At 40.3% G+C, this 21,723-nt stretch overlaps 1 protein-coding gene across 1 annotated transcript in view; it reads right to left on the reverse strand.

The window, feature by feature from the left end:
- Nucleotides 1-21,723, reverse strand: part of ACAT2 (acetyl-CoA acetyltransferase 2) — a 177,296-nt gene that overhangs the window by 47,443 nt on the left and 108,130 nt on the right. The window contains exons 7-8 of the mRNA XM_069235140.1: nt 14,830-14,984; nt 14,605-14,715 (exon numbers count right to left, since the gene is read on the reverse strand). Of these exons, the coding sequence (XP_069091241.1) occupies nt 14,605-14,715; nt 14,830-14,984 (266 nt within the window). The remainder of the gene's footprint in view (nt 1-14,604; nt 14,716-14,829; nt 14,985-21,723) is intronic.

Below are 21,723 nucleotides of genomic sequence, written 5' to 3' on the forward strand. Positions count from 1 at the left end.
CATGTCAATTATCAGATCAAATGAAAGTGACAATCTACACTGATAGCCAATATGGATTTGGTATTGTACAGGACTTTGGACAAATATGGTCACAAAGAGGGTTCCTGACTTCTTCAGGTTCACCTGTGAGAATGGGGAAAGAATACATGATTTGTTACAAGCAGTACAGAAACCTGAGAAAATTTATGTGGTTAAATGCAGTGCACACCAGTGATTATGTAACATTGGGAAATGCATATGCAGATCAAGTTGCAAAATTGTGTGCTCTGAATGGGATTTAATTCAAAGGAAATTGTGAATTGATGTCTGAAAATGAAGAAATGTATGAAAATTTTACTATGCAGCTAGTGGAGACATTAGATGAGTTGAAAGCAGTACAGAACAATGTTCTAGAAGAGGAGAGGGGAGATTGGATTAGGTATTGATGCATACAAAGGGAAGATGCAATTTGGGTAACAGTAGAGGGAAAGGTAGTCTTGCCAAACAGTTTATTAACTCAAATGGCTTGGTACTACTACGGTCAAACGCATATTGGAAGAGATGCGATGATCAGGAGTTTTAAACAGTTCTGGTACAATCCAAAATTCAGACAAGTGGCAGAGCTGGTGTGCCATAGGTGCATAATTTGCCAACAGATGAATGTCGGCAAAGGAACAATTGTCAACATGGGTCACATAGGTATGGCGGGAGGTCCATTCAGTAGAATACAGATGGATTTCATTGAGATGCCTGCATGTACTGGTTTGAAATACGTGCTGGTGACTGTGTGCATTTTCAGTCATTGGATTGAGGCTTACCCAACAAGGAGAAATGATAGTCTTACAGTGGCTAAATTGCTTTTGCGAGAACCAATTCCACGTTTTGGTTTTCCGGTCTCAATTGAGTCAGATAGTGGTACACATTTCAATAATGAGGTGATAAAGTTGCTTTTTTCAGCAGAGACTACATTGCAGCTATCGCCCAGAAGCTTCAGGTCTTGTAGAGCAGATGAATGGAACATTATAATCACGAGTGTGTGCCTCAACAGATTTGAAATGGCCAGATGCTTTACCTCTAGTACTAATGTCAATGAGAAGTACACATGACAAGCAGACTGGGTTGTTTTAGCATGAAATCTTGATGGGGAGAGCAATGAGATTGCCAGCAATACCTGCAAATGCAGTTGTGAATATTACAGATGATATGGTGCTAGATTACTGCAAAAGCCTGGCTGATGTGGTTCGGTCTTTTTCTCATCAGGTGGAAATTGCAACAGCTCAGTAAACGCAAGGTCAAGGTCACAGTCTGAGAGCCGGAGACTGGGTGCTTATACGAAAGCACGTACAAAAGACTTGCCTTGAGCAACGGTGGAAGGGACCTTATCAGATCGTGCTCACTACAACAACTGCTGTGAAGTGTGCTGGTTTGCCGAATGGGGTGCATGTGAGCCATACGAGAAAAGTGCATGATCCAACAGAAAGAGAAGAGGAACAGATGAGATTACCAACAGTCGAGAACATTGAAAACAAAGAAAAAGAAAGTGAACAAGATGTTAAGAATGACAGATGTACCTACTCCTATAACAGACAAAAAGGAACAGAGTAGTGAAGAAGCTGAACAAGCTGCAACAGGAGTAGAAGAATCAGTCCAAGAGGAAAGAGATAAGACTGATTTCGATCTGAGGAGGGTGTCCTTGAAGGAAGGTGAAAGACAAGAATCAAGAGAGGAAAGATCTGCTCGGAGGGAGGTGACCTCAGCAACAGGTGGTTTGATAAACCAAACTGAAGAAAAGACAGACCCCATTGGGAAAGGATTTGAGAATAGTCCCGCCCAAGTGGATTATACTGTTCCAGAACCAATTGCGGGAACGTCCGAAGAGAAAGGTCCAAAGGCAAGTGAATACTCAATACTGAGAAGATTACTGACAAGAGGAACATTGAAAAGAGACAATCGGCCAGAGAAAGTTGCAAAGAGTGGAAAAGTTGATGTAATCCCACCGATTCAAGAGGAAAAATAATTGCCTGGAGGAGAACACACTAGTGGAGAAGATAGTGAAAGTGGAAGACAACTGAAAAGAAAGAGTTGCAAATAGGAGATATACTGGACCTGAATGGGCATATTTCAATACAAGTGACTGGCAAGAAGAATTTTTGAGCTATTGCTTTGACAGACGTAGAAAATTCTTATTTTGGAACGTGAAGACTTTCAAGAAAGAGACTTTGGGTAAAGAGAATGAAAATTTAGTTTGAAAACTCATAATGAGGAGACAAATTATAAAACTTACTGGAGAAGACAAATAAATAACTGAATTAGACGAGCTGCTACACTGAACTTGACAAAGGAACTGTCCAAGAGTGACTCAACTATTGAAAAAAAAAAAAGATTTTAGGAGGGATTATTTTCATTTTGTAGAAGTTTTTTTTTTTTTTTAAATTTTTTTAAAAAATTTTTTATCATAGAAAATATGAGTAACTCACAACCAAAACCGTAGGATTAGTTGTTGTAAAGTGTTTAGTATTGGTTTAGGGGTAGTGAGTGTGATAATATGTTTATTGTTGTTTGTAGAAGTGCCTATGAGATGGATGGAGCCAACCAGACAACGAAAATAAGTTCTTTAGATTTAGTTGATAAGTCACTAACAAAAGATAAGTTTAAGATAGATGTCAAATACTTACATGAAGAGAAATATCTTTCTTCTAATGTTTTCTATCGCTTATTGCATGTGTATGTTGAGGTGATGGACGCAAATGATTGTTATGTATGTACACAGATTCCGACTTCAGTGGAAGGAGAAACTACTTATCATAGCTTGCCCGTGACTTACGCTATAAGTTGCAGTCTTTTGCTAAAGCGTTTCTATAAATCAAGAATATATCCAGTATTTTTATTCAAACTATGACACGGTATTGTCCTTTGTACCTGTCATAGGTTATTTGAATAAAATAGCCAAAGAAAATAACATAGTAATTATGAGAGATTTCTTTGAGCCTACTTTAACTTTGGGCACAGCTTTTGCACATCGAAATAACTTAACTTGTTTATTAACATCAGTAGTAAAGAAGTCTTTGGATAACACAGAAGATAGAAGGAGAGAAATAAAGGCAAAGATAGATAATGGAATTATAAGTAACAAGCCTGGAATAGATTATGCTTATAGTGACATTACTAAACAAGGAAAACTAACAATAGATGCTGAGCACATAGGAAAACTTTGTATACAGAGACCTTGGAGTAAAAATGATAGAGTGTTTGTTGGAAAGAGTGAATGTAGACATGTTTTTATGTTTAGGAGTAATTGGGATTTTATGATGAATGGACCGGATCCTCCAATACCTGGAATTTATTATATTTGTGGAAGAAATGCATATTACCATCTTCCTAGAGGATGGTATGGAACATGTTATTTGGGAATAGTCTTTCCAAAAAATCTATCAGTTAGAAGACTTGAGTAAGATTCCTGATTCAATAAAATTTCAAACGAGACAAGTGAGAATCAATTTCTAGCATTGTAGGAGACATATTCGGGGCTATACTTCCTTCAGTGGGATTAGTCCTAAACTCGATTAAGATTCAGAAGTTGCCTACAATAATAGATAACATGTTGACAAGATATTCTGGAGCTATCATTCCTCTGGATACAGATTTGGCTGCTACAAGAGCTATGGCATTTCAGAATCGCCTTGCGTTAGACATTCTTTTGGTGAAAGAGGGTGGAGTTTGTAAATTATTAGGTTCTAATCATTGTTGTTCTTATATTTCTGATAACACGGGTAAAGTAAAAGAGTTAATTACAAATGTAACAAATACTAATAGTAAGGATCTAAAAGAACTAACAAAAACTACAGTTTGGGAAAAAGCTGGAAAAGGGATTGAAGCTATGGGAAATTGGTTTAGCAATGTGGGGAGAAATGTTATTTTGACAACAGCAAAATGGGTGTCAATAACTGTAATTTGTTTAATTGGAATTTGGGGAACGTATAGAGTGATAAAATGTGTTAGGAGAAAAAAATTGGAAAAGAATAGAAGAGGTTTTGAAATACAAATGAATACAATTTTACAAAGTTAATAACAGAGGAAAAATAAATAATTTGACAATAAATGAGACCATTTTGAAATTAATGACAATACATTTTTTTATTATAGATTGATGTGATGACATGAATAGTCATCAGAGGAGGGATTGTAAGAGAGTGAATTTTCTAATATGTTTATTAATGATTTTCATACTAAAATGTGTAATGAATTAATGTGCAAATCGAGTGACTTTTGAAAATGTTCGCTTTTCGGTTTCTAGCTGAGCAAAATTCTAACTAGAAGCTGTGGTTATTTCCCATGATTCAAAAGACTACATAAAAGTGTTTTCAAAGTTTGTGTAGGTGTGCTCACAGTTACCCCTAGTGGGTTGCTGCGTTATGTCTTACAACGTCATGTTTTAACCAAGCATTGCATAAGTTGAAATGTCCTATTGTTTGAGAATATTACTAATATCTGGTCTTTCCTCAAGGATGGAAGTGAGTTGAAACAGTAAAAGTTTCTTCCTGAGATAAGATATTTGAGAGGCGATGAAACAATGGAGCTGCAGAAGAGACGGAAGAGGAAATGTTATTCTTGAAGAAAATATTATAGTTAGTGTAGGTTTGTGTGTTTTAGGTCATCAATTTAGTTGTTGATTGGCTGAAATGAAACCACCCCACAGATTGACAAATCATAAGGCCCGTATTTATACTTTTTTTGCGCCACATTTGCGTCGTTTTTTGACGCAAAAACGGCGCAAACTTGCAAAATACCATTGTATTTTGTAGGTTTGCGCCGTTTTGCGCCAAAAAGCGGCGCAAAAAAGGTATAAATACGTGCCTAAGTTTATTAGAATTTAGTATAACAACTTGGGTAGAATTTTTCTAGAGATTAGTGTGAGATGAGAGAGAGAGAAAGAGAAAAAGAAAAAGAGCAGATGAGGTTCGACTCTGATGGCTCGAGACTTATTGGCTGAGTGGGTTTAGCTGTTGTTAGGCCAAACTGATGATGTCCCCTGGCTGAAGCAAGCTACTTGCTGGTTCTACTTTTATTGGTAATGAATGTTGTTGTAATGTAATATGTGTCTCTTTTGCTTTCTAGGTACCAGCTGCAACTTATGACTTAACTGCTACATATTAATAATATATTTTTATCATTAACTGAGATAAATATTTTTTTCTAAATTTGTGTTACTAAATTCTTTTTACATGAAGCCCAACATGTTGATGCTAAATTGCGGTTAGTGAGGGAATAATTTGAAATGCTCATGACTTACTTTGAAATCATTTGATGCTGAACTAGAGTATACTTTGCCATTATTACCGTTTTTTTGTATTATTAAGTGTGATTCTTTTGGAGATAACTTGTTTAACTGTCTTGATCAAATTGAGGTATATAAGGCGCTTTAACCAACCGCTATTGATCTTATATGCTTATCATTTGTGTTTGAAAGTTATTTTCGTGACACTAGCATTGTTAATGTAGGGAAATAAATCTATGAATTCTTCTTAATAAACTGGTTTGGTTATTGATTGGAGTTTAATATTATTGATTGTTATTAACATTTGTTGATACTCACGTCGTATCATTGATGACATCCCCTCAAACCTATGTCGCTTCGATCCATCGCCCTTAAGCGCAAAATCCACTATTCATCATAGATAATAGCTAGGATTCCGTGGTGCGTTAGCATGTGCACACATTCTTCAGCCAGTTGATTTTATGCTGTATAGACTGGTGGGCTCACAACTCTTAAGGGCTGACTCTCACTCCAGATGATCATTAAACACCGAGCTCAAAGGTTGATGAGAGAGGGTTCTCTGGGGATATGTCTGTGAAGGGTTTCCTGTGGAGAAATCCTCAGCTCTAGCCTGACTCTATGGATTGAAAAACTGGTCCTCAAGCTGGCCCACAAGGGCAAAGGGGGCAACATATCCATTCCAGGGAAGCCTGCAAACGTCTCTCCTGAAAAGTGCAGAAAGTCCTAAGGACACAAGAAATATTGTTGACCTTCGAGAGAACAAATAAGCCTGGTACAGCTAAACATTTCTTCTATCATCCCATGTGAAACTTCTCCTTTTGTTCTTAGGCGCAGAGAAAGCACTGTTGAAAGCTAGATTTAGAACCGCTGCATACGAAATCCAGGAACCAATTGCACATGAGAATTTGCTGTAGACCTGAGCTGAAGCTGCAGCGAGCTTTCCTTCAACTTGAGCCCATTGCTTGAGTCAAAGACATTTTCCATGAAAGTCTGGAAATTTCTGGTGCTTGAGGGAAGACACTGCAGTCTTTTTCTGAAAGATGGCTCTTGGGCCAAGGTGAAAAAAAGTACTTCTGAAAAGATGCAAACTGGGAGGTTTGCTGCAGAAAAAGAAGTATCCGAATTTGTGAAATTATGTTCAGCTGTAGCATTTTTTCCCTGCTACTTTCGAATTCCAAAAATGTTCCAAGATACAATGTTGTTTGTAACAAATACTCTACTCTTCCCTTGCCCAGGTCAGTTGCCTAAGTCCCACTCCTTTATAGGTGTACCACTAACTTGTATCAAACTGTGCTTTATCTGTGAGCCTGCCTAATGCAACCGATGGGCTTGCACAGAGTTGTGAGTTCCCATACGTTTTATGAAACTTCTTGTTTCCTGACTGTTCTGGGTTAGTGGTGCAAATGCAGAGGGTGATTTTGTCTTTGAGGAAGGATGTTGCTAATGCTAGGCTATCTAGATTGCTCCCAGAAAGCAGTTATTTAGCTTTGTGGGAGCTCAGTCACTGCTTACAACAAGTGTGCTTGGCTTAATAATCTGGTTTTCTACACAAGGATGCGTAAGACTGTAAAGAGGGTTAGTATCTGTCAGCAAGCGAATAAAGGGGTTTAAAGGCTCACACCAGCAGCAGTGAATCTTCATTAGCCCTGCAATCGACCGTCCCATTCTTGCTTGGAAAGACTTCATTCTGAGATTTTAATTTTCAGAACTTTGGATTGTAAAAAAAAACAACAAAAAAAACGAATGTAAGAATTAATGAACAAAAAGGCAGGTGTGGATGCTATCTGTGCAAGGGAAATTTGAAAAAGCCAGTGCTGCCACTAGTTTAACAATCACATTAGACTCCCAATAAGCGAAGTCTCACAAAAACGTGCGTTAGTGTGGTATTAGACATGGGAAGTTGCAACCTTCAAAAGTGGTCAACAAAAAGCAGTATTTTGATTGTCTGTTCTACGTGTAACATATGCATTCCCCTTCTGGAGAAAGAAAGCAGCTCTACAGAATAACCAACAAATAAAGACATGACAGACACTGGAGTCAGACCATGAACAACTGTGGACATAATGCAATATGCAGGAGTACGGCCTTGTAGTACAACGAGTCACTTATCTTCCTTTTGATTGTAAAATCTTGTTCTGCCTGCTCAGGTCTCGTAGAAATGCAAGACTGGAGCTCAAAATACATGAATGTTGTCACAATTCCTTAAAATCTGTCTTCCCACTAACATTATAAAACTAGACAATTGCCATAGAAAGGGTGTGTCCAATGCACAGCATTAGGTCTAGCTGAATTTGTGCTCTGGCCAGCTTGTCAGTATCATCATGTGCTCCTTCTAACAAAAGACATGTCAGAAGAGTGACCAACCAGGAAGGCAACTCCACTCCAGGAAGTGTGTAGTGTCTGTTGATTAGAAGGTATGGCAGACTCATCAAGGATGGACTAAAGACGGGTCCTACCTTTCCTCTGCTGAATAGCGATGCTGGTGTGACTTAGACCAGCCAGGCAAAAGTCAGATGTGATCTAGGAAATGGCCTGCTGCAGGCAGGGAACTGAGCCTGTGAATGGTTACACCAATGTGATAAAGCCAAGTAGAAGGACTCTTGGGCCCATATTTATACTTTTTGACGCTGAACTGCACTAACGCAGTTCAGCATCAAAAAGTTTACCACCGGCTAGTGCCATCCCAAGACGCCGGCCGGGTGTCATATTTATTTATGGTATGACGCTAGCCAGCGGTAAGGTCCAGCTAGCATCAAAGAAAAGGATGCTAGCTGGGTATGGGAGACGTAGGGGGAACAGGAGGTTTAGCATCAGAGGATGACCCTAGTAGAGGCAGAGGCAAAAAAAAAATCTCTGCCCAGAATGCTGTCTTTTTTTACGTAAAACCCCATGGACATGACTCCTGTCTCAGTTAAGACAGGAGACATGCCCCCGCCCCCCCCCCCCCCCCCCCCCCCCCCCCCCCCAGCCCAATGGCCATGCCCAGGGGATTTACGTCCCCTGGGCATGGCCATTGGGCACTGTGCAATGTTATTGGAATTGGGATCACTGGGGGGTTCTTTTCTCTTTTTTTTTCTCCTAATTCTATATCTGTTTTGAACGGACTTGTGGGTGTTGGTGCATGTTTTATGATGTCTTTCTTATATGTGCCTGGAAAATTGTGATTTTGGGACACAAGGTGTTTTTGGATAATGGTGTTTAAAAGGATTTTTACATTTGGTGGTCTCAGTATTGAAGTTTGTAGTAATAATTTGTGAACCAATAGATATATGGAACAGGTTGTGTAACACTCTTTTCATGTTGACATCTAATCAGCCTTCAGAAAGTCCTGGAATGGGACGAAACACGTGTTGGCTGAAGTCTGAAATCTTTGGCTGAGATTTTACAAAGATTCAACACCTGAGATCTGCAACTACTGTTGAATGAAATTTCATGTGAACTGTTATTTGTTTTTTAAATTGTTTAAGATTATGTAATTGTATGAGACCATACAAATTATGAGTGTGAATATTTATAATTATTTTTGTAAATGGAATCAGTAAAGATAATACGAACCAGAAAGATATACACCCACATGTCTATGTATTGGTTTTCATCTTTCACCAATTCCCATATTTTATCTGTGTACCGAATAAAATTATTCATGTGGTCATAACAAATACCATTTCAAAAACTTGATATAAAATAATTGAGTTATAGAGTGCTCCACTATATTTTTTGTTCTGTTATTAACTGGTTTGTGTTTCTGATTCCAGTTTACACATGGTGGCAACTGATGTGTTATAGTGTTTGAGCACTACAAATATGCACAATGTGATCTGAGAAAACTAGAGGGATGTGCAACTAAATAAAGTCACTGTTGCCTTTTGCAACAGTGTTGACCTGCCCCTCTTCACTGGAAATGTGAGGCAGCAGGGTCCAGCAAGTCCTTCAAGTGTTGGGGTGGGAGGGCAATAACTCAATTTGTAATAAGTCCAGTGCACTGTGCTATGTCGAAATTCGGGCTGTGCTCAGCAGCACCCAGAATCTTCAGTTGTCTCCCTGTACCATGAGGAAAGGGATCCCAACAGCTGGAAAAAGACCGAGACCATTGTATAATAACTGCATTAAGATCAGGTTTGATTATTAATGACCTATTGGTACAGTATGGGCAAAGAAAAAGGTACAAGGTAACACTGCTCTAACAGTCTGGATAAGTGGGTTTTTCCACGCTCTACTTAGAGAACTAAACTTTTAGATTTCAACATCACAAACAAGAGGATAGAGTGGCATTCTTCAGGTAATGCATGCTTTTCCTTGTCGAGGTCGTGGGTGCCAGAACAACCCTGTAATATAAAACTGGCTTAATGAGCATAAATATATTTCTCCAAAGGATGCAAGGTAGAGTTGAAGCAACTGAACAATGCATAAGGAAAGTAACCTCTGAGGACAAACAACCCAAGAAGAAGGTGGAGTCCCTAGTTAAAGATACATATCACTTATTTCGAAGAGATGAGTTAATGTGGAAGGTCACTCCCCTAAAAATAACATTCCATCTGTAGGACTTCCTGGGTGGTGTGTGAGGCCCACTTACTGAAACTGGATCCAAACTGTATCAAAGCCAAAGGGAGACTGTTTTCTCCTTTGTTAAGAGGTCCTACAGAGTCCCTAGGGTGCTAGCCATGTCAAATGCAATATTTAAGATTGTGCAGCAGAGAAAGGAATACTATTCTGTATTGTGCAAGACAAATCAGTCCATCATGATATGAATGTACTACAGAGTAGTTGTTTCCAGAATTTACTCAGAGGGTCCAAAATGGAGTGGCTTTGACCACACCAAGAGAAAAGTGTGTGAGCTGGGGTGAAATATATGACGTTTCCAGTGAAGCTTAAAATAACAATGCATGTTTTCCCCAGATGGCCAATGATTTGATGGCAAAAGCGAGGGCCAGCAAGACTGAGACAACAATTCAATGTACAACACTGGGCACTGGTGAGAATTCTAGGAACAGAGACTGTGTTGATACAGGTCGATCATAACTAAGAATATTGCCAGAATGTGCAGACCCTCAGTTCTGCACGCTGCAAACAAAAGTGAACAGTTACATTGGCCCAGAATATACCTTACAAATGGCAAGTGATTGAAACAGTATCTCATAATTCTATTCTCTAACTTGGTCGTGTAAAAAGAGTATGTATAAGAAAACCTAGCTGAAACAACCATGTTTGACTGATGCTCTGAATATGTAAGTTATGTCTGAATTCTGCTGATAGGCCACCATGCTAAAGGACAAACTACAGGGTGCTTGCTTGTTGCATAAATAATAAATGGTTGGACCGCCATATCAACCAAGCAGATTCCATAATATCTTGAGGCATTTTACTTTCAAGTTGTAAGCCTTATTATTTTATTCACTAGTTTGAAGCAAAAGGCACTTTATCCTTGTGTGTGGTGTTGCAGGGAGATGCCTGGGGGGGATTAAACCTGCAGTGCAAGGGGGTTGGAGTAACAGAGATGAGGAATGCTTATTTTATCATCTGCACAACAGGCTGCGAAGAGTAACAGAACAAAAACTCAGAGGTCGAAGAGTGGGACGTCTCCATGTATAGCATAAACACTATCTGGGCAAATGGTTACATGAAATGGGCGTTACACCCCAAATCTCTTAAAGAGGTGCCATAGTGGAATGTGAACAGTCTAAGGGATAAAACTAAACAAAGCGTAGTAACCCATCCCCTACAAAGAGACCAAAAAGACCATCATGCACCAGGGAAACACACTTCACTGGTACATAATAACAATGTGAAGAAGGCATCTACACAAGACACTCCCTCATCTTTAAATATCTATGAAATGGATAGACTCCGCAGGGTTAAATGTCATAGTGGCTGGTAAATGAGGTCACCGTGATAGTGTCCAGCCATGTGCGTATGCTGCTTCCCACCCGAGGATTCAGATTTTAGTACTAGCTGGAATCAGCCCACTGGTGCTCAAAACCATAGAAGAAAACTTACAGTTAGGGGGTAAATTCAACGATGTTAGGAATCTTATCAAAGTTTTGTCCGGACGCACCACACCAGTGACCTAGATCCGCAAGTCTAACCAAGGTTGCTACATCTTTGGTTCTTGCAGATGTCTGAGGAGTCCTGGCCGTCCATAGGCCAATATTAGTTTCTGTGAAGTATGCCTGGATAATGCTGAGGCTACATTATGTTTTTTACACCTACTATGTATCAATGCTCAGTAACCTGAAGTTTTAGCCTAGGATATATTAGGCAACTACACCCCTCTCCCCCTTCACTGTTGAACTTGCAAGCCCTAGCAGGAAACTGGAATCTAGGGAGTTTGGGGAAAATTCTCTGGTCCAGCATCTGACCACAGTAGCCATTAAAGTATTTGCTGAAAATAATAGATCAGCAGACTCCATCCACGTCATGGAAGGCTTACAAGAGAATAGTACAACAATAGGGCCACACCACCCATTTCACCTAAAACGCACAACAAGTCAGTCAAAGCTGGAGTCCAAAGTCCTTGGGGCTGAGAAGGTAACACTGTCAACTCTGAGAATCTGAGGGTGTTGACATGTCTGAAGGGTGAGTATAAAGAAACTGTTCATGTATCTCCTAATGTTCATTACATAGGTGTCAAGAAGAGAATAAATGCTTAAGGCTTCTGGCATGGCTCAGTAAATGAGATGAAACTGCTAATTGGGCAGGAACAGTCAACACCACACAAGGTCAGAGGACAATGGTATATGAAGAAATGTTTGAACAATTTAAAATTTATAATGATAATGTATACATCTATAGGGCGGTTTTGGGGGAACTGACAAAACGATCTTGAGATAAAAGTTACTCCTTCAACAGGAGTTTACTGTAGAGGAAATTGGAGTTTGCGCTATAGGAAACTGCAACTTCAATGATGCAACCAAATTCCAGGGAAACCCCAGGTCAAAATGATCTTCCAGTTGAGTTATCTAAGCAAAAATACATTATGATTAGCCTGGAGCTACTACAAGTGTTTGAAACTGTGAGAGAAATAAGATCTAGGTTCTCATACATGTGCGGCTCAACTGTCATAACAATACATTAAGTAGGGAAAACTGCAGAAAATTTTACAGGCCAATCTCTCTCAAACCCTGAAACAAACATCCTAGTGAAGATTTTGGCGAAGCATCTACTTTCTTTGTTACTCACTTTAATGTACCAGGATGAGTCTTGCTTTATACCACAAAAGTCCACAAGATTACATTTTGGACACCTCCACAACTGTATAGCTCATGCAAAGACAACAGACGAACCACTCTCAATGTGCTCAATAGTTGCAGAGAAAGTGTCTGATACCAATGAGTGGCATTTCCTGTTCATGGCCTTAAAACTGATAGGCATATAGTCACCCCACTGCTGTGGCTAGAGTAAATGGGCAGCTTTCTGAGACGTTTGTCTTGAGGACAATCAGTTGAGATGCCTCACTTCTGTTTTCCTTAGCAATAAAGCCACTGTTGACATGGGTTAGAAAAGACTCTGGCCACAAGTACCCTGGTACACAGAAGACAGAAACAAAGCAGGGGTGATCAGCCTTCAGACGATACCCTCAGCGAATCAGAGCCACCAAATACTCCATCCTAACTGAGCACATCAAAAGTAGCACAACATGCTTCAGAGAAATCTTTGCCATTGTGAAATATTCCACCTCTCCAGAAACAAGCTCCACCAGCGTCATTCCCTCACAATACTTCTGCAATGAGCTCTCTCTTCTTCAACAGCAAGAACTCCAGCATCTACAATATTTTCTAACCAGAAACTTCAATCCTTGCAGACACCTTACCCATCGCTTCCAACACCCAAAGGACCACTCTGACCACTTGGCCCATCAATACGATTCAAGAAACCAAAGCAACCATGAGCACCATACACCCCCAAGCACCATCAAAGCCCTGCCCTTATCACATATTATTTAAAGGACTAGACCCCATCAGTTCGTCCTGATCCTGAGCGTCTCAATCAGATCACCCACCTTCACAGATCACTGGAGACACGCCACCGTCCTCCCTCTCCTCAGTGAACCCTAAAACACTAGCCAACTACCAGCCAATCTCCCTTCTAACGGTCGAACAGATGAACAAACATCTAGCTGCCCACCTCATTGACAACAAGCCCCTCAACACTACCCAATCCAACTTCATATCCAACCACAGAAATGAAACCACCCTCATCGTTGCCATGGACGACATCTGACTGAACAAGGACCGAGGAGACATGGTTGCCCTTCATTCTTCTGGATCTATCTACCATCTTTGATACTGTCTTCAACCCCATCATGATTCAACGACTGCACAATGACAGCATTCATAGACGAGTGGCCAGCTGGATCTGCTCTTTCCTCACCAGCCGCACACCGCTGTTCATACTGACTACTTTCACTTCAGTTGCTGCAAAACTTATCCGTGGAGGATCCTCGCTCAGTCTCAGGTTGTTCAATGCCTGCATGGCCCCATTCACCAGTATCATTCACACCCACAAAATCAACGTTCTATCCTACGCTGGCAACACCCAGCTCATCCTCAACCAGACTCCCAAAACATCTAACACCGAATCAACTTCTCCGACTGCACGTTCAAAGTTGACAGATTAATTAATACAACCGCCTTAAGCTCAATACAGGCAAGACGGATGCAGTCTTCTTTATTAAATATACCTTGTTATGGGACTCCACATGGTGGTCTGCTGAACTCGGACCCACATCTAATCCAACCACCAATGTGAAGACACTTTACGTATGACACAACTGACCAGAAGACTCCAGGCCATATAGTATTCTGCTGCCAGACTCATGCACATGAGTCTGGCAGAAAACACATCTACATCAATCCAAATACTTCCATTGCCTCCCCATCCACAAACAGGCACTCTTCAAACTCCCCATGCACACATACAAAGCTGTGCACATCCGCTTCACCAACCTCAACAATTGCATTAAGTTGCACTTACCTACATGATACCTCTGCTTAGCGGTAGCCTACAAACAGATCCACAGTCACAGTTCTGATACGAGAGAAGCCATTTCCTATCATCAGTTTATTGCCAATTTTGATTATTCTCATGCCTGTTCTGGAAAATGTCTAGATTACCAAAGAATTGAAAGAGATTCTCAGTTGGAAACTGTTCAAGAAGCACCAAGGCTACCTATTTTATAAAATAGGTTTCTGTGCACAGAAGGCAGGCTCTTTGGCAATGGGACCGACGAGAGAGGCACTTTTGTGACTATGTCAGAGATTAATTCACTCCCTATCTGTCAATGTCTTTCTTTTGTATAAAATAAGGAGAAAACGCTTATTTCAAGTTACATGACATTGAGAAATTATACTTACTTTTTCTGGATCCAAACCTAGCTCTTTCATTACTGCTAAAGATGCTGCTGCGTAAGCTTCATTAATTTCGTACAAATCCACATCTTCCAGAGTCCATCCTGCTTTTTCAACCTTTGGATGAACAAAAGAAATGACTTACGGATATTTGAACAATGCATTGAAAACAAGAGAAGTAGAAGATGAATGAAGCCTGCCTAACAGAAATATAATAAATAAAGCACTTACTGCTTTTCGTATGGCTGGGACTGGCCCTACTCCCATGACAGAAGGATCTATTCCTGCTTGAGCCCAGGACACAATTCGAGCCAATGGAGCCAGCCCTCTACTGTTAGCTTCAGATTTCTGCATTAAAATAACAGCTGCTGCACCATCATTGATGCCTGTAAATAATGAAATGGTGTAAGCACATCATGAACACGACATCTAGCAAGTTAATCAAATGTAACTTACTCTGCACCCAATTTTAGCTACATGCAAAACTCAATCATTAAAAGAAAGTATATTTGGAAAGATAGCAAAAGAAGAAACAAAAGAGCTAAAGGCAGGAAATAAGATATGCAATTTACACAGACTATTGATTCTTGGCTTTAACCTTACACTGCAAAAATGCAGAGCCAAGCCAGGTATACATTTAACATTGGTAAATGTTATCATATTCAAGCATTACAACATTTGCATTGATTTTACAGATGACTTCTTAATTGCTCCAGATTGTTCAAATGCATCCATAACAATAGCTTGAGGTTTGGGGGCGGTTTGTGAGCTCCAAGTGCTGAACTACTGCTTATGAACCAGATTTGTGGAGTAGAAATTGCTTGGCTTATCCTAAGGATTCCTGTGAGGAAGAGTACTCAGTTACTTCCTGGGTGACTGACCCCCTCCCTCTGTCCCCCCAGGTAAAGCTGGAATGAAATATTTTAATTTGACTAGCACAAGCGAATACCTGGGCCCAGGGATATGTTCATCTTGAGCTGCAAAAATCTAAGCAAGTATATTACTGCTGTGGGTGTACCCACATTTTCATGCCTTTTCCGAAGTTTATATACTATTTTCAGTCCTGCAGTGTCTCCGGAATGGTGTTCAACAGTGTATCTGGCATGACTGATAAGATCCTGCCTTCCAGTATAACTCCTCCTGTAGTAGGCATCAACTGGACATTACTACAAGTGGAGCTCAATGTGGTACATTGTGAAATCAGTTCTAATCAGAAGCATAACTGAAGAGGCTGTATGCATCATGCACAAAGACTTGAAAAGGAGGAGGCGCAGCTATGTTCTGCACTTGCTGGAGCCAGTGAAAAGATTGCTAGGATCTACCCATGGGAAGGCTTTTCAAAATACCAAATGTGTATAGATACAAACATTTCTAATTTAAATTTCGAAGTGGGGCACCAGAGTGCCGGGCTGTGAGAATGTTGCCCTTGGAAGACGCTCTAAAGGCTGAGTGCAATATCCATCACAAATCAGGTGATTAGAGTACTCATCAAGAAAAGCACCCTGCAGTATTAGAGACCTGGTTGTTGGGCTAGCTGAAACTAACATTCCTCCCCCCGTGGCCCTCCTGAGTAATGAAACTGGTGAACGTGGCCTTAAGAGAGTGAACAAGCATGAAGTGTGTGATGGCTTTGGAGCAGACAGGTGGTGGGACGCCTTGGCTCTGCAAAATATTGCTTTGGCTGCAGGAGGTAGTGGCGGCATTGGACTTTCTTCTTGTCAGCCTCCAATTCCCCGGCCCCTATTTTGCCACAGAGAACATCGCACTGGTGCCATGTATTTGCTGGTGAGAGGGGAACAGAGCAGACTCCCCTGATTGGGAAGGCAGAAGCACAAGAGGACTGAAAAGACACCTCGAAGTAGGACACTCTGGGAGTTGCTCAGAATGTGCTGAGAGGAAGTGGAGAATGAGGTGGAGCCCCTGCGATGGCTGCTCGGTCGACCACCTGAGCTTGGGTAATCCCTCTCTACCCGCACTCCTGTGGATCTGCTTGCAAGGGTCATGAATCACTTTGCAGCTGTGGCGTGTGGATGTGCACCCTCGAATAGCGGTAGGAACTGGTGTGCACTTACAGTGACTTACACTGTGCTACCTATCCTGATCATGGGAGTGATCGGTCTCCACCAGAATGCTATACTGCCATATTAATTGACAACATGCTGCCAAATTGAATCGACCCTGGACCCGACTGCAGGTGGAAACAATTATCCACGTAAATGCCTCATTTCTTTGAATGTCAACTAACGAAGGGTGTTGTACTTGGCCCTTGGCAGCTAACTGATTGGTTGCTTTGCAATTGCTCTCATCACTAAGAGACAACACTGGGTTACAGTTGTGTGAACCCTAGAAATGTATGGATTACATACAAGTATGAGGTGAACCTCAGAGGTAGGCCTGCTTGTGCCCTCCACTCTATATTGACACCTAATCTGACACAAATGCTTTGGAGGGGGGGGGGGGTAGGAATCAGTGGAGTAGGATCTGTACAGCTTATTATCCAAAAGGAAAAAAAACAACTTGATTATGGTCAAGTCGAGGACTGACACTGGACCGCATGAATGAACACATGGACAAACATGATGACTGGATCAAACACCTAGCTCATCGTGTGTCAGACATGGATGACGACTAACAGCTGCAAGAAAAAACCTTTTGATTATACAAATTACATTGTCGATAATCAAAGCCAAGAATGAAGATCTAGAGGCTAGATCACATTCCAATAATCTACACATTCTGGGAGTTCCAGTTGTCCATAGGTATGGACTCTTCCCATGAAATGATAAGCAACTTGGTTTTCAGTATTGTATGCGCATAGGTCCGTGACCCTTCACATGTGCTCCCACTCAACCAATCATAACTTGCATAGTGAACTTCAACGACTGTGATAAAATCTAGCAGCTGGCCAGGCAACAAAATACATGAAGGCAATAAGATTTCCAAATATCCTGACTTCACTCTGTCGGTGCATGCAGCTAGACAAGAGATTCTTCAATCAAATGCAATCTGCAGAATGCAAGAAAACAATGCATCCTGTTTACCCGGCAAAGCTTTGTATTTTACTTAACAAACCCTCCTACACATCCATGGATCTGAGGCAGGATGCCAAATTCTGTCACAAACACATACGAAGCCCACCAGAACACAGAAATGAGGGAGCTAGCAGTCCTCTAGCTGCCTCAGAAATGTGCTAATAACTATCCTGTATCCATACCATGTCAATACTGTGTGTACTGGCTAAGTACTGAATACATATTACCTCATTATTGTTTAGTATTACATTACTTTACTAGATTATGGTTATCTGATAAGCCCATGCATGCCTGCATTTGTTGAGTCAGATTGTGTTACAAACTACTGCATACAGATTTGGTCCCCCCATCTCCAGTGAATCCACTTAAAGGTGTTGTTAGAGTGCTCAATAAATGTTCCATGATCACTTAATTATAAAATGGAACTCTATACTTTCTCATTCCTCTGCTGCCTTCTCTCTTGAGATGGGAGCTGGCCCTGAACCTTGGCCGCCTGTGGAATATCCTTAGAGTTGTATGAAGTACCCTAATATTGTTAGTTGTTTGCACAGATGTACACCCCCTTAGTGTTGCACTCAATAATGACTTTAATAAGACATTAGTGTAACTTTCTAGTTTTAGGGGTTCATGTTAGATTGTAGGTGAGATAATTAGATTTTTCTACTATGCTGGGTAAATCAGAGTGAGTGGGGGATTGAAGGAACAGAGAGCAATACTAGTATTGCTGTTCTGAGTGAGACAGAATCCGCAGGAAGGAGCATGACCACAGCATGGTATGCAGCATAAGAGTACCTGCCTAGGTGGGAAACTGGTATCCCAAGGACAAGTCAACATGCCATTAACTGCAGATAAACATATATATCATTAAAATACTAACATGGTTTGCCAGATATTTGCTTACATAAATTGGCACAATCTTTATATTCAGACCCTCCCAGGATATTATGGCATGGATTGGCAAATTTTGCAACATCAAAAGTGGAACTTTTGTGGCACACGTGTGTTTTGGAAGCAATTTTGCAGCACTTCTTGGCCCATATCTGGTCCTCCCGACACACTGAGGATCCAGTTAATCCACTTAACACTGTTAACCCAGAACTTACAATTTTTAAGTGAAGCAGAAAGCACAAATTCTGGACTCCAACACCTCAGCTTTTTAAACTAAACTCTGGTCAGAGGTGGCTCAACAAGCCATTGACATCTTCACTCCAAATGAGAGCCTGAAGATTAAGCAGAGTTATTTGTTCCAGAATTCTTGATAGAAGTTGGCACTGTGAAGTTTTGGTCCATACACATAAGCAGTTCTTTCAAGCAAAGTGTCATGTAAGAGAATTACCTGCCTTCATAGTCTCAAATAATCTTCTGGAGCATAACAGGGTTCCATTTCTAACAATATTAGCAACACCTCTAGCATAAACTGAGTCAGGAGCCCTATTGACTGGTTCAGTCCAGTTAGCACATATTCTTGAAGTTGTATGCTCAGTAGGTGTATGCTTAGTAAGGTGAATGTCTTGAAGGAGGTCACTATACAGACCCTCCAGTATATCGGGATTTCGCAGTTTACGAAATTCCCGCAATATTTATGAAGTCCTACTATGGCTGCATAGTTAAACTAACTTTCTGTGAAAAACAGGAACGGCAAGCATTTTCTCCTGTCGTGTTGGTTTTGTTGTTCCTATTATAAAAAATGTAACGCCTTTTCACTGGCTTTCATAAATTGCCCGTCATTGTGTGCCTCTTCATTTCTTTAGTGAGGCATTAAAGACACCTATGTATTTCTGATATGCACACCAGATACTGAATTGAGGAGCAGTGGGTATAAGTATGTCTCTAAATTTATGGGTACCTATACTAGCATGTGATTTAGAGGGCATGTCGCAAAATGTCTTCTTTCTTGCACAATGGCTTGCATTTGGAAGGCATAAATGCAGAGAAATCTTATTGATAATAACAAATGTTCTAGTATTAGGTGTCCCCAGACGTCTCCCGAAAAAAATTGTATCACACGTGTGTCTGGACTAATACAAGTGCACAATACTCCCCGAAGCGCGACCTGGAGATGTAATATTTACACCCATGCTTCCTCTTATTTATTTTTTTTCTTTCTTTTTTTTTTTAAAATGTGTGCACCTGCAGAATTAAGTCCCCAGCTCAGCTACTACCCAGGAAAATCTACCATACCCAGACATTAATGAAAACTAGATTAGATTAAAGGAGAGTGAACGTCACCATTCTAATACCAGAGTCTCACAAGGAGTTTCTTGGAAACATTCAACCACTAGTTACAACCATTAAAAAGATTTTAATTTACAGTGGTGTGGAATTCCCATAGCCGACGCCCAGGACATGTTGTTTGGGGTCAAGGACAACAAGTTTTCATTTTTATTTTGTCCCAGGGACAAGTACGCCGAACCCCACTGCAGCACAAACCCTTTAGCTGCCAGTTTACAGGGAAGAGAATAGTCTGCAGTTGAGGTAATATTTGTCTCCATTCGTTAATGCTATTCAAACTTGTATTTATGGTTCCTTAATGCGCAGCCTTTATTATTTGGGTGAACACTCTAAATAAATGTAAATAATGTTGTAAGCTCACACTGCACTACTGACAATGGTTCCAGTAAAACAAATGTGTACGCACACTTTTGAAAGTTTTATGAGGCTACATATGATGCTCATAGAATGCTCTTTGATTAAATGCAAATGTTTGAAGAAGATTGTCAGCAACATCGATGATTCTTTGCTTTCAAAATAAAATGCTCAGATTACAGATGCAAGTAAAAATTTTTTTTTGCTTAATTATAGTTACATTTTAGATACCAGTTCTTTGAAGCATAATTTAGTAAATATGTTGATGCATGCTAGTATTTCCGAAAAATAGTTATAATGACAAATCACTGCAACTAGATTAAAAAAGAATATGGGAAACATGAAAATAAACCAGCATTGGCACAGCCAACTGATCCAACATTGGTGGTCAGTCTTTTGGTTTTGTCAATGCGTGTCTTGTTTTAACATTGCTTTAGTAAAACATTATTTTTGTGGGAGCTGCCAGGCGCACACCATTGTAACAAACAATGGCACTAAGCAAAAACATTTTTGGCCTCAAAAAGCACACATTGCCACAGTGGTCCCTTGCACTAAACAAAGCTACTTTGTGTGCCGATATGCTCCCTGTGGAAGAGCAGAATGCTATCACTCACAGTAAAGCCAGCCAATAAATATATGGATAGAGAGTGCCCCAATTCTAAAAGAAAGTCACAAAAGTGCACCCATGGTATATGTCTTTGCATTAGTGCAGAATAATGTCTTTCATGAATTCACAGAAATGTACAGAAGTAGGCCAGGAAGTAGAACTCCTGGAAAACATTTGTAACGTGCGTTTTAGCATGAGCAAATATGCATATGTAGATTTGCTCATTCGAAAATCTATTGAGCGTTTACAAATTCACTTTCCCCTCCAACCACTTTTTTCCAACCCTGGAAGAACTTCCACTTCTGCCCTTGTCCAGAGTAAATTTCCAACCTTTCTCAATATGGGAAAAGCTAAGAGAAGAGCTGGTGAAAATCTTTAAAACATGCAAGTTAGTAGGTTTGCACAGACTAATGCATTCCAGCCCTGGAAATATTGCTTATTGCTTCCTCCAGCCCCAGTATGTAGATCTGCAGAAAGGTGGTAAAATAAGAGCATTATTAGAATTCAAGCTCTACTATAGTATTAGTACTGGCATAATCAGAGAGACTATTATCAGAGCTCCTATATAATGAGATTGCTGCCATAATTTGTCACCGCACTACATGGCATCAAAAGGACAAGTAGATTATTTGACAGGACAAGTAGATTTATGAAGCAACCTGTCCCATGAAAACGTAGAAATTGTATTAAATTCCACACCCCTGAATTACTTCCTATACCAGTGGTAGTGGCTTTAATGTGAATTGAAATAGGGGTAAGGTTAAAAGCAGTGAGATACTTATCAGAATATTGGCTAGTACCTATCAATACTATTCAAATATTGTACATTCATTTACGGGCCTTCGCTACAGGTATTTGTTGCCTATACCATAGGGAAAACAAGGGGCACAAATGCAAAAA

The sequence above is a fragment of the Pleurodeles waltl genome, chromosome 5, assembly GCF_031143425.1.
Source record: "Pleurodeles waltl isolate 20211129_DDA chromosome 5, aPleWal1.hap1.20221129, whole genome shotgun sequence".
Lineage (NCBI taxonomy): Eukaryota > Metazoa > Chordata > Amphibia > Caudata > Salamandridae > Pleurodeles > Pleurodeles waltl.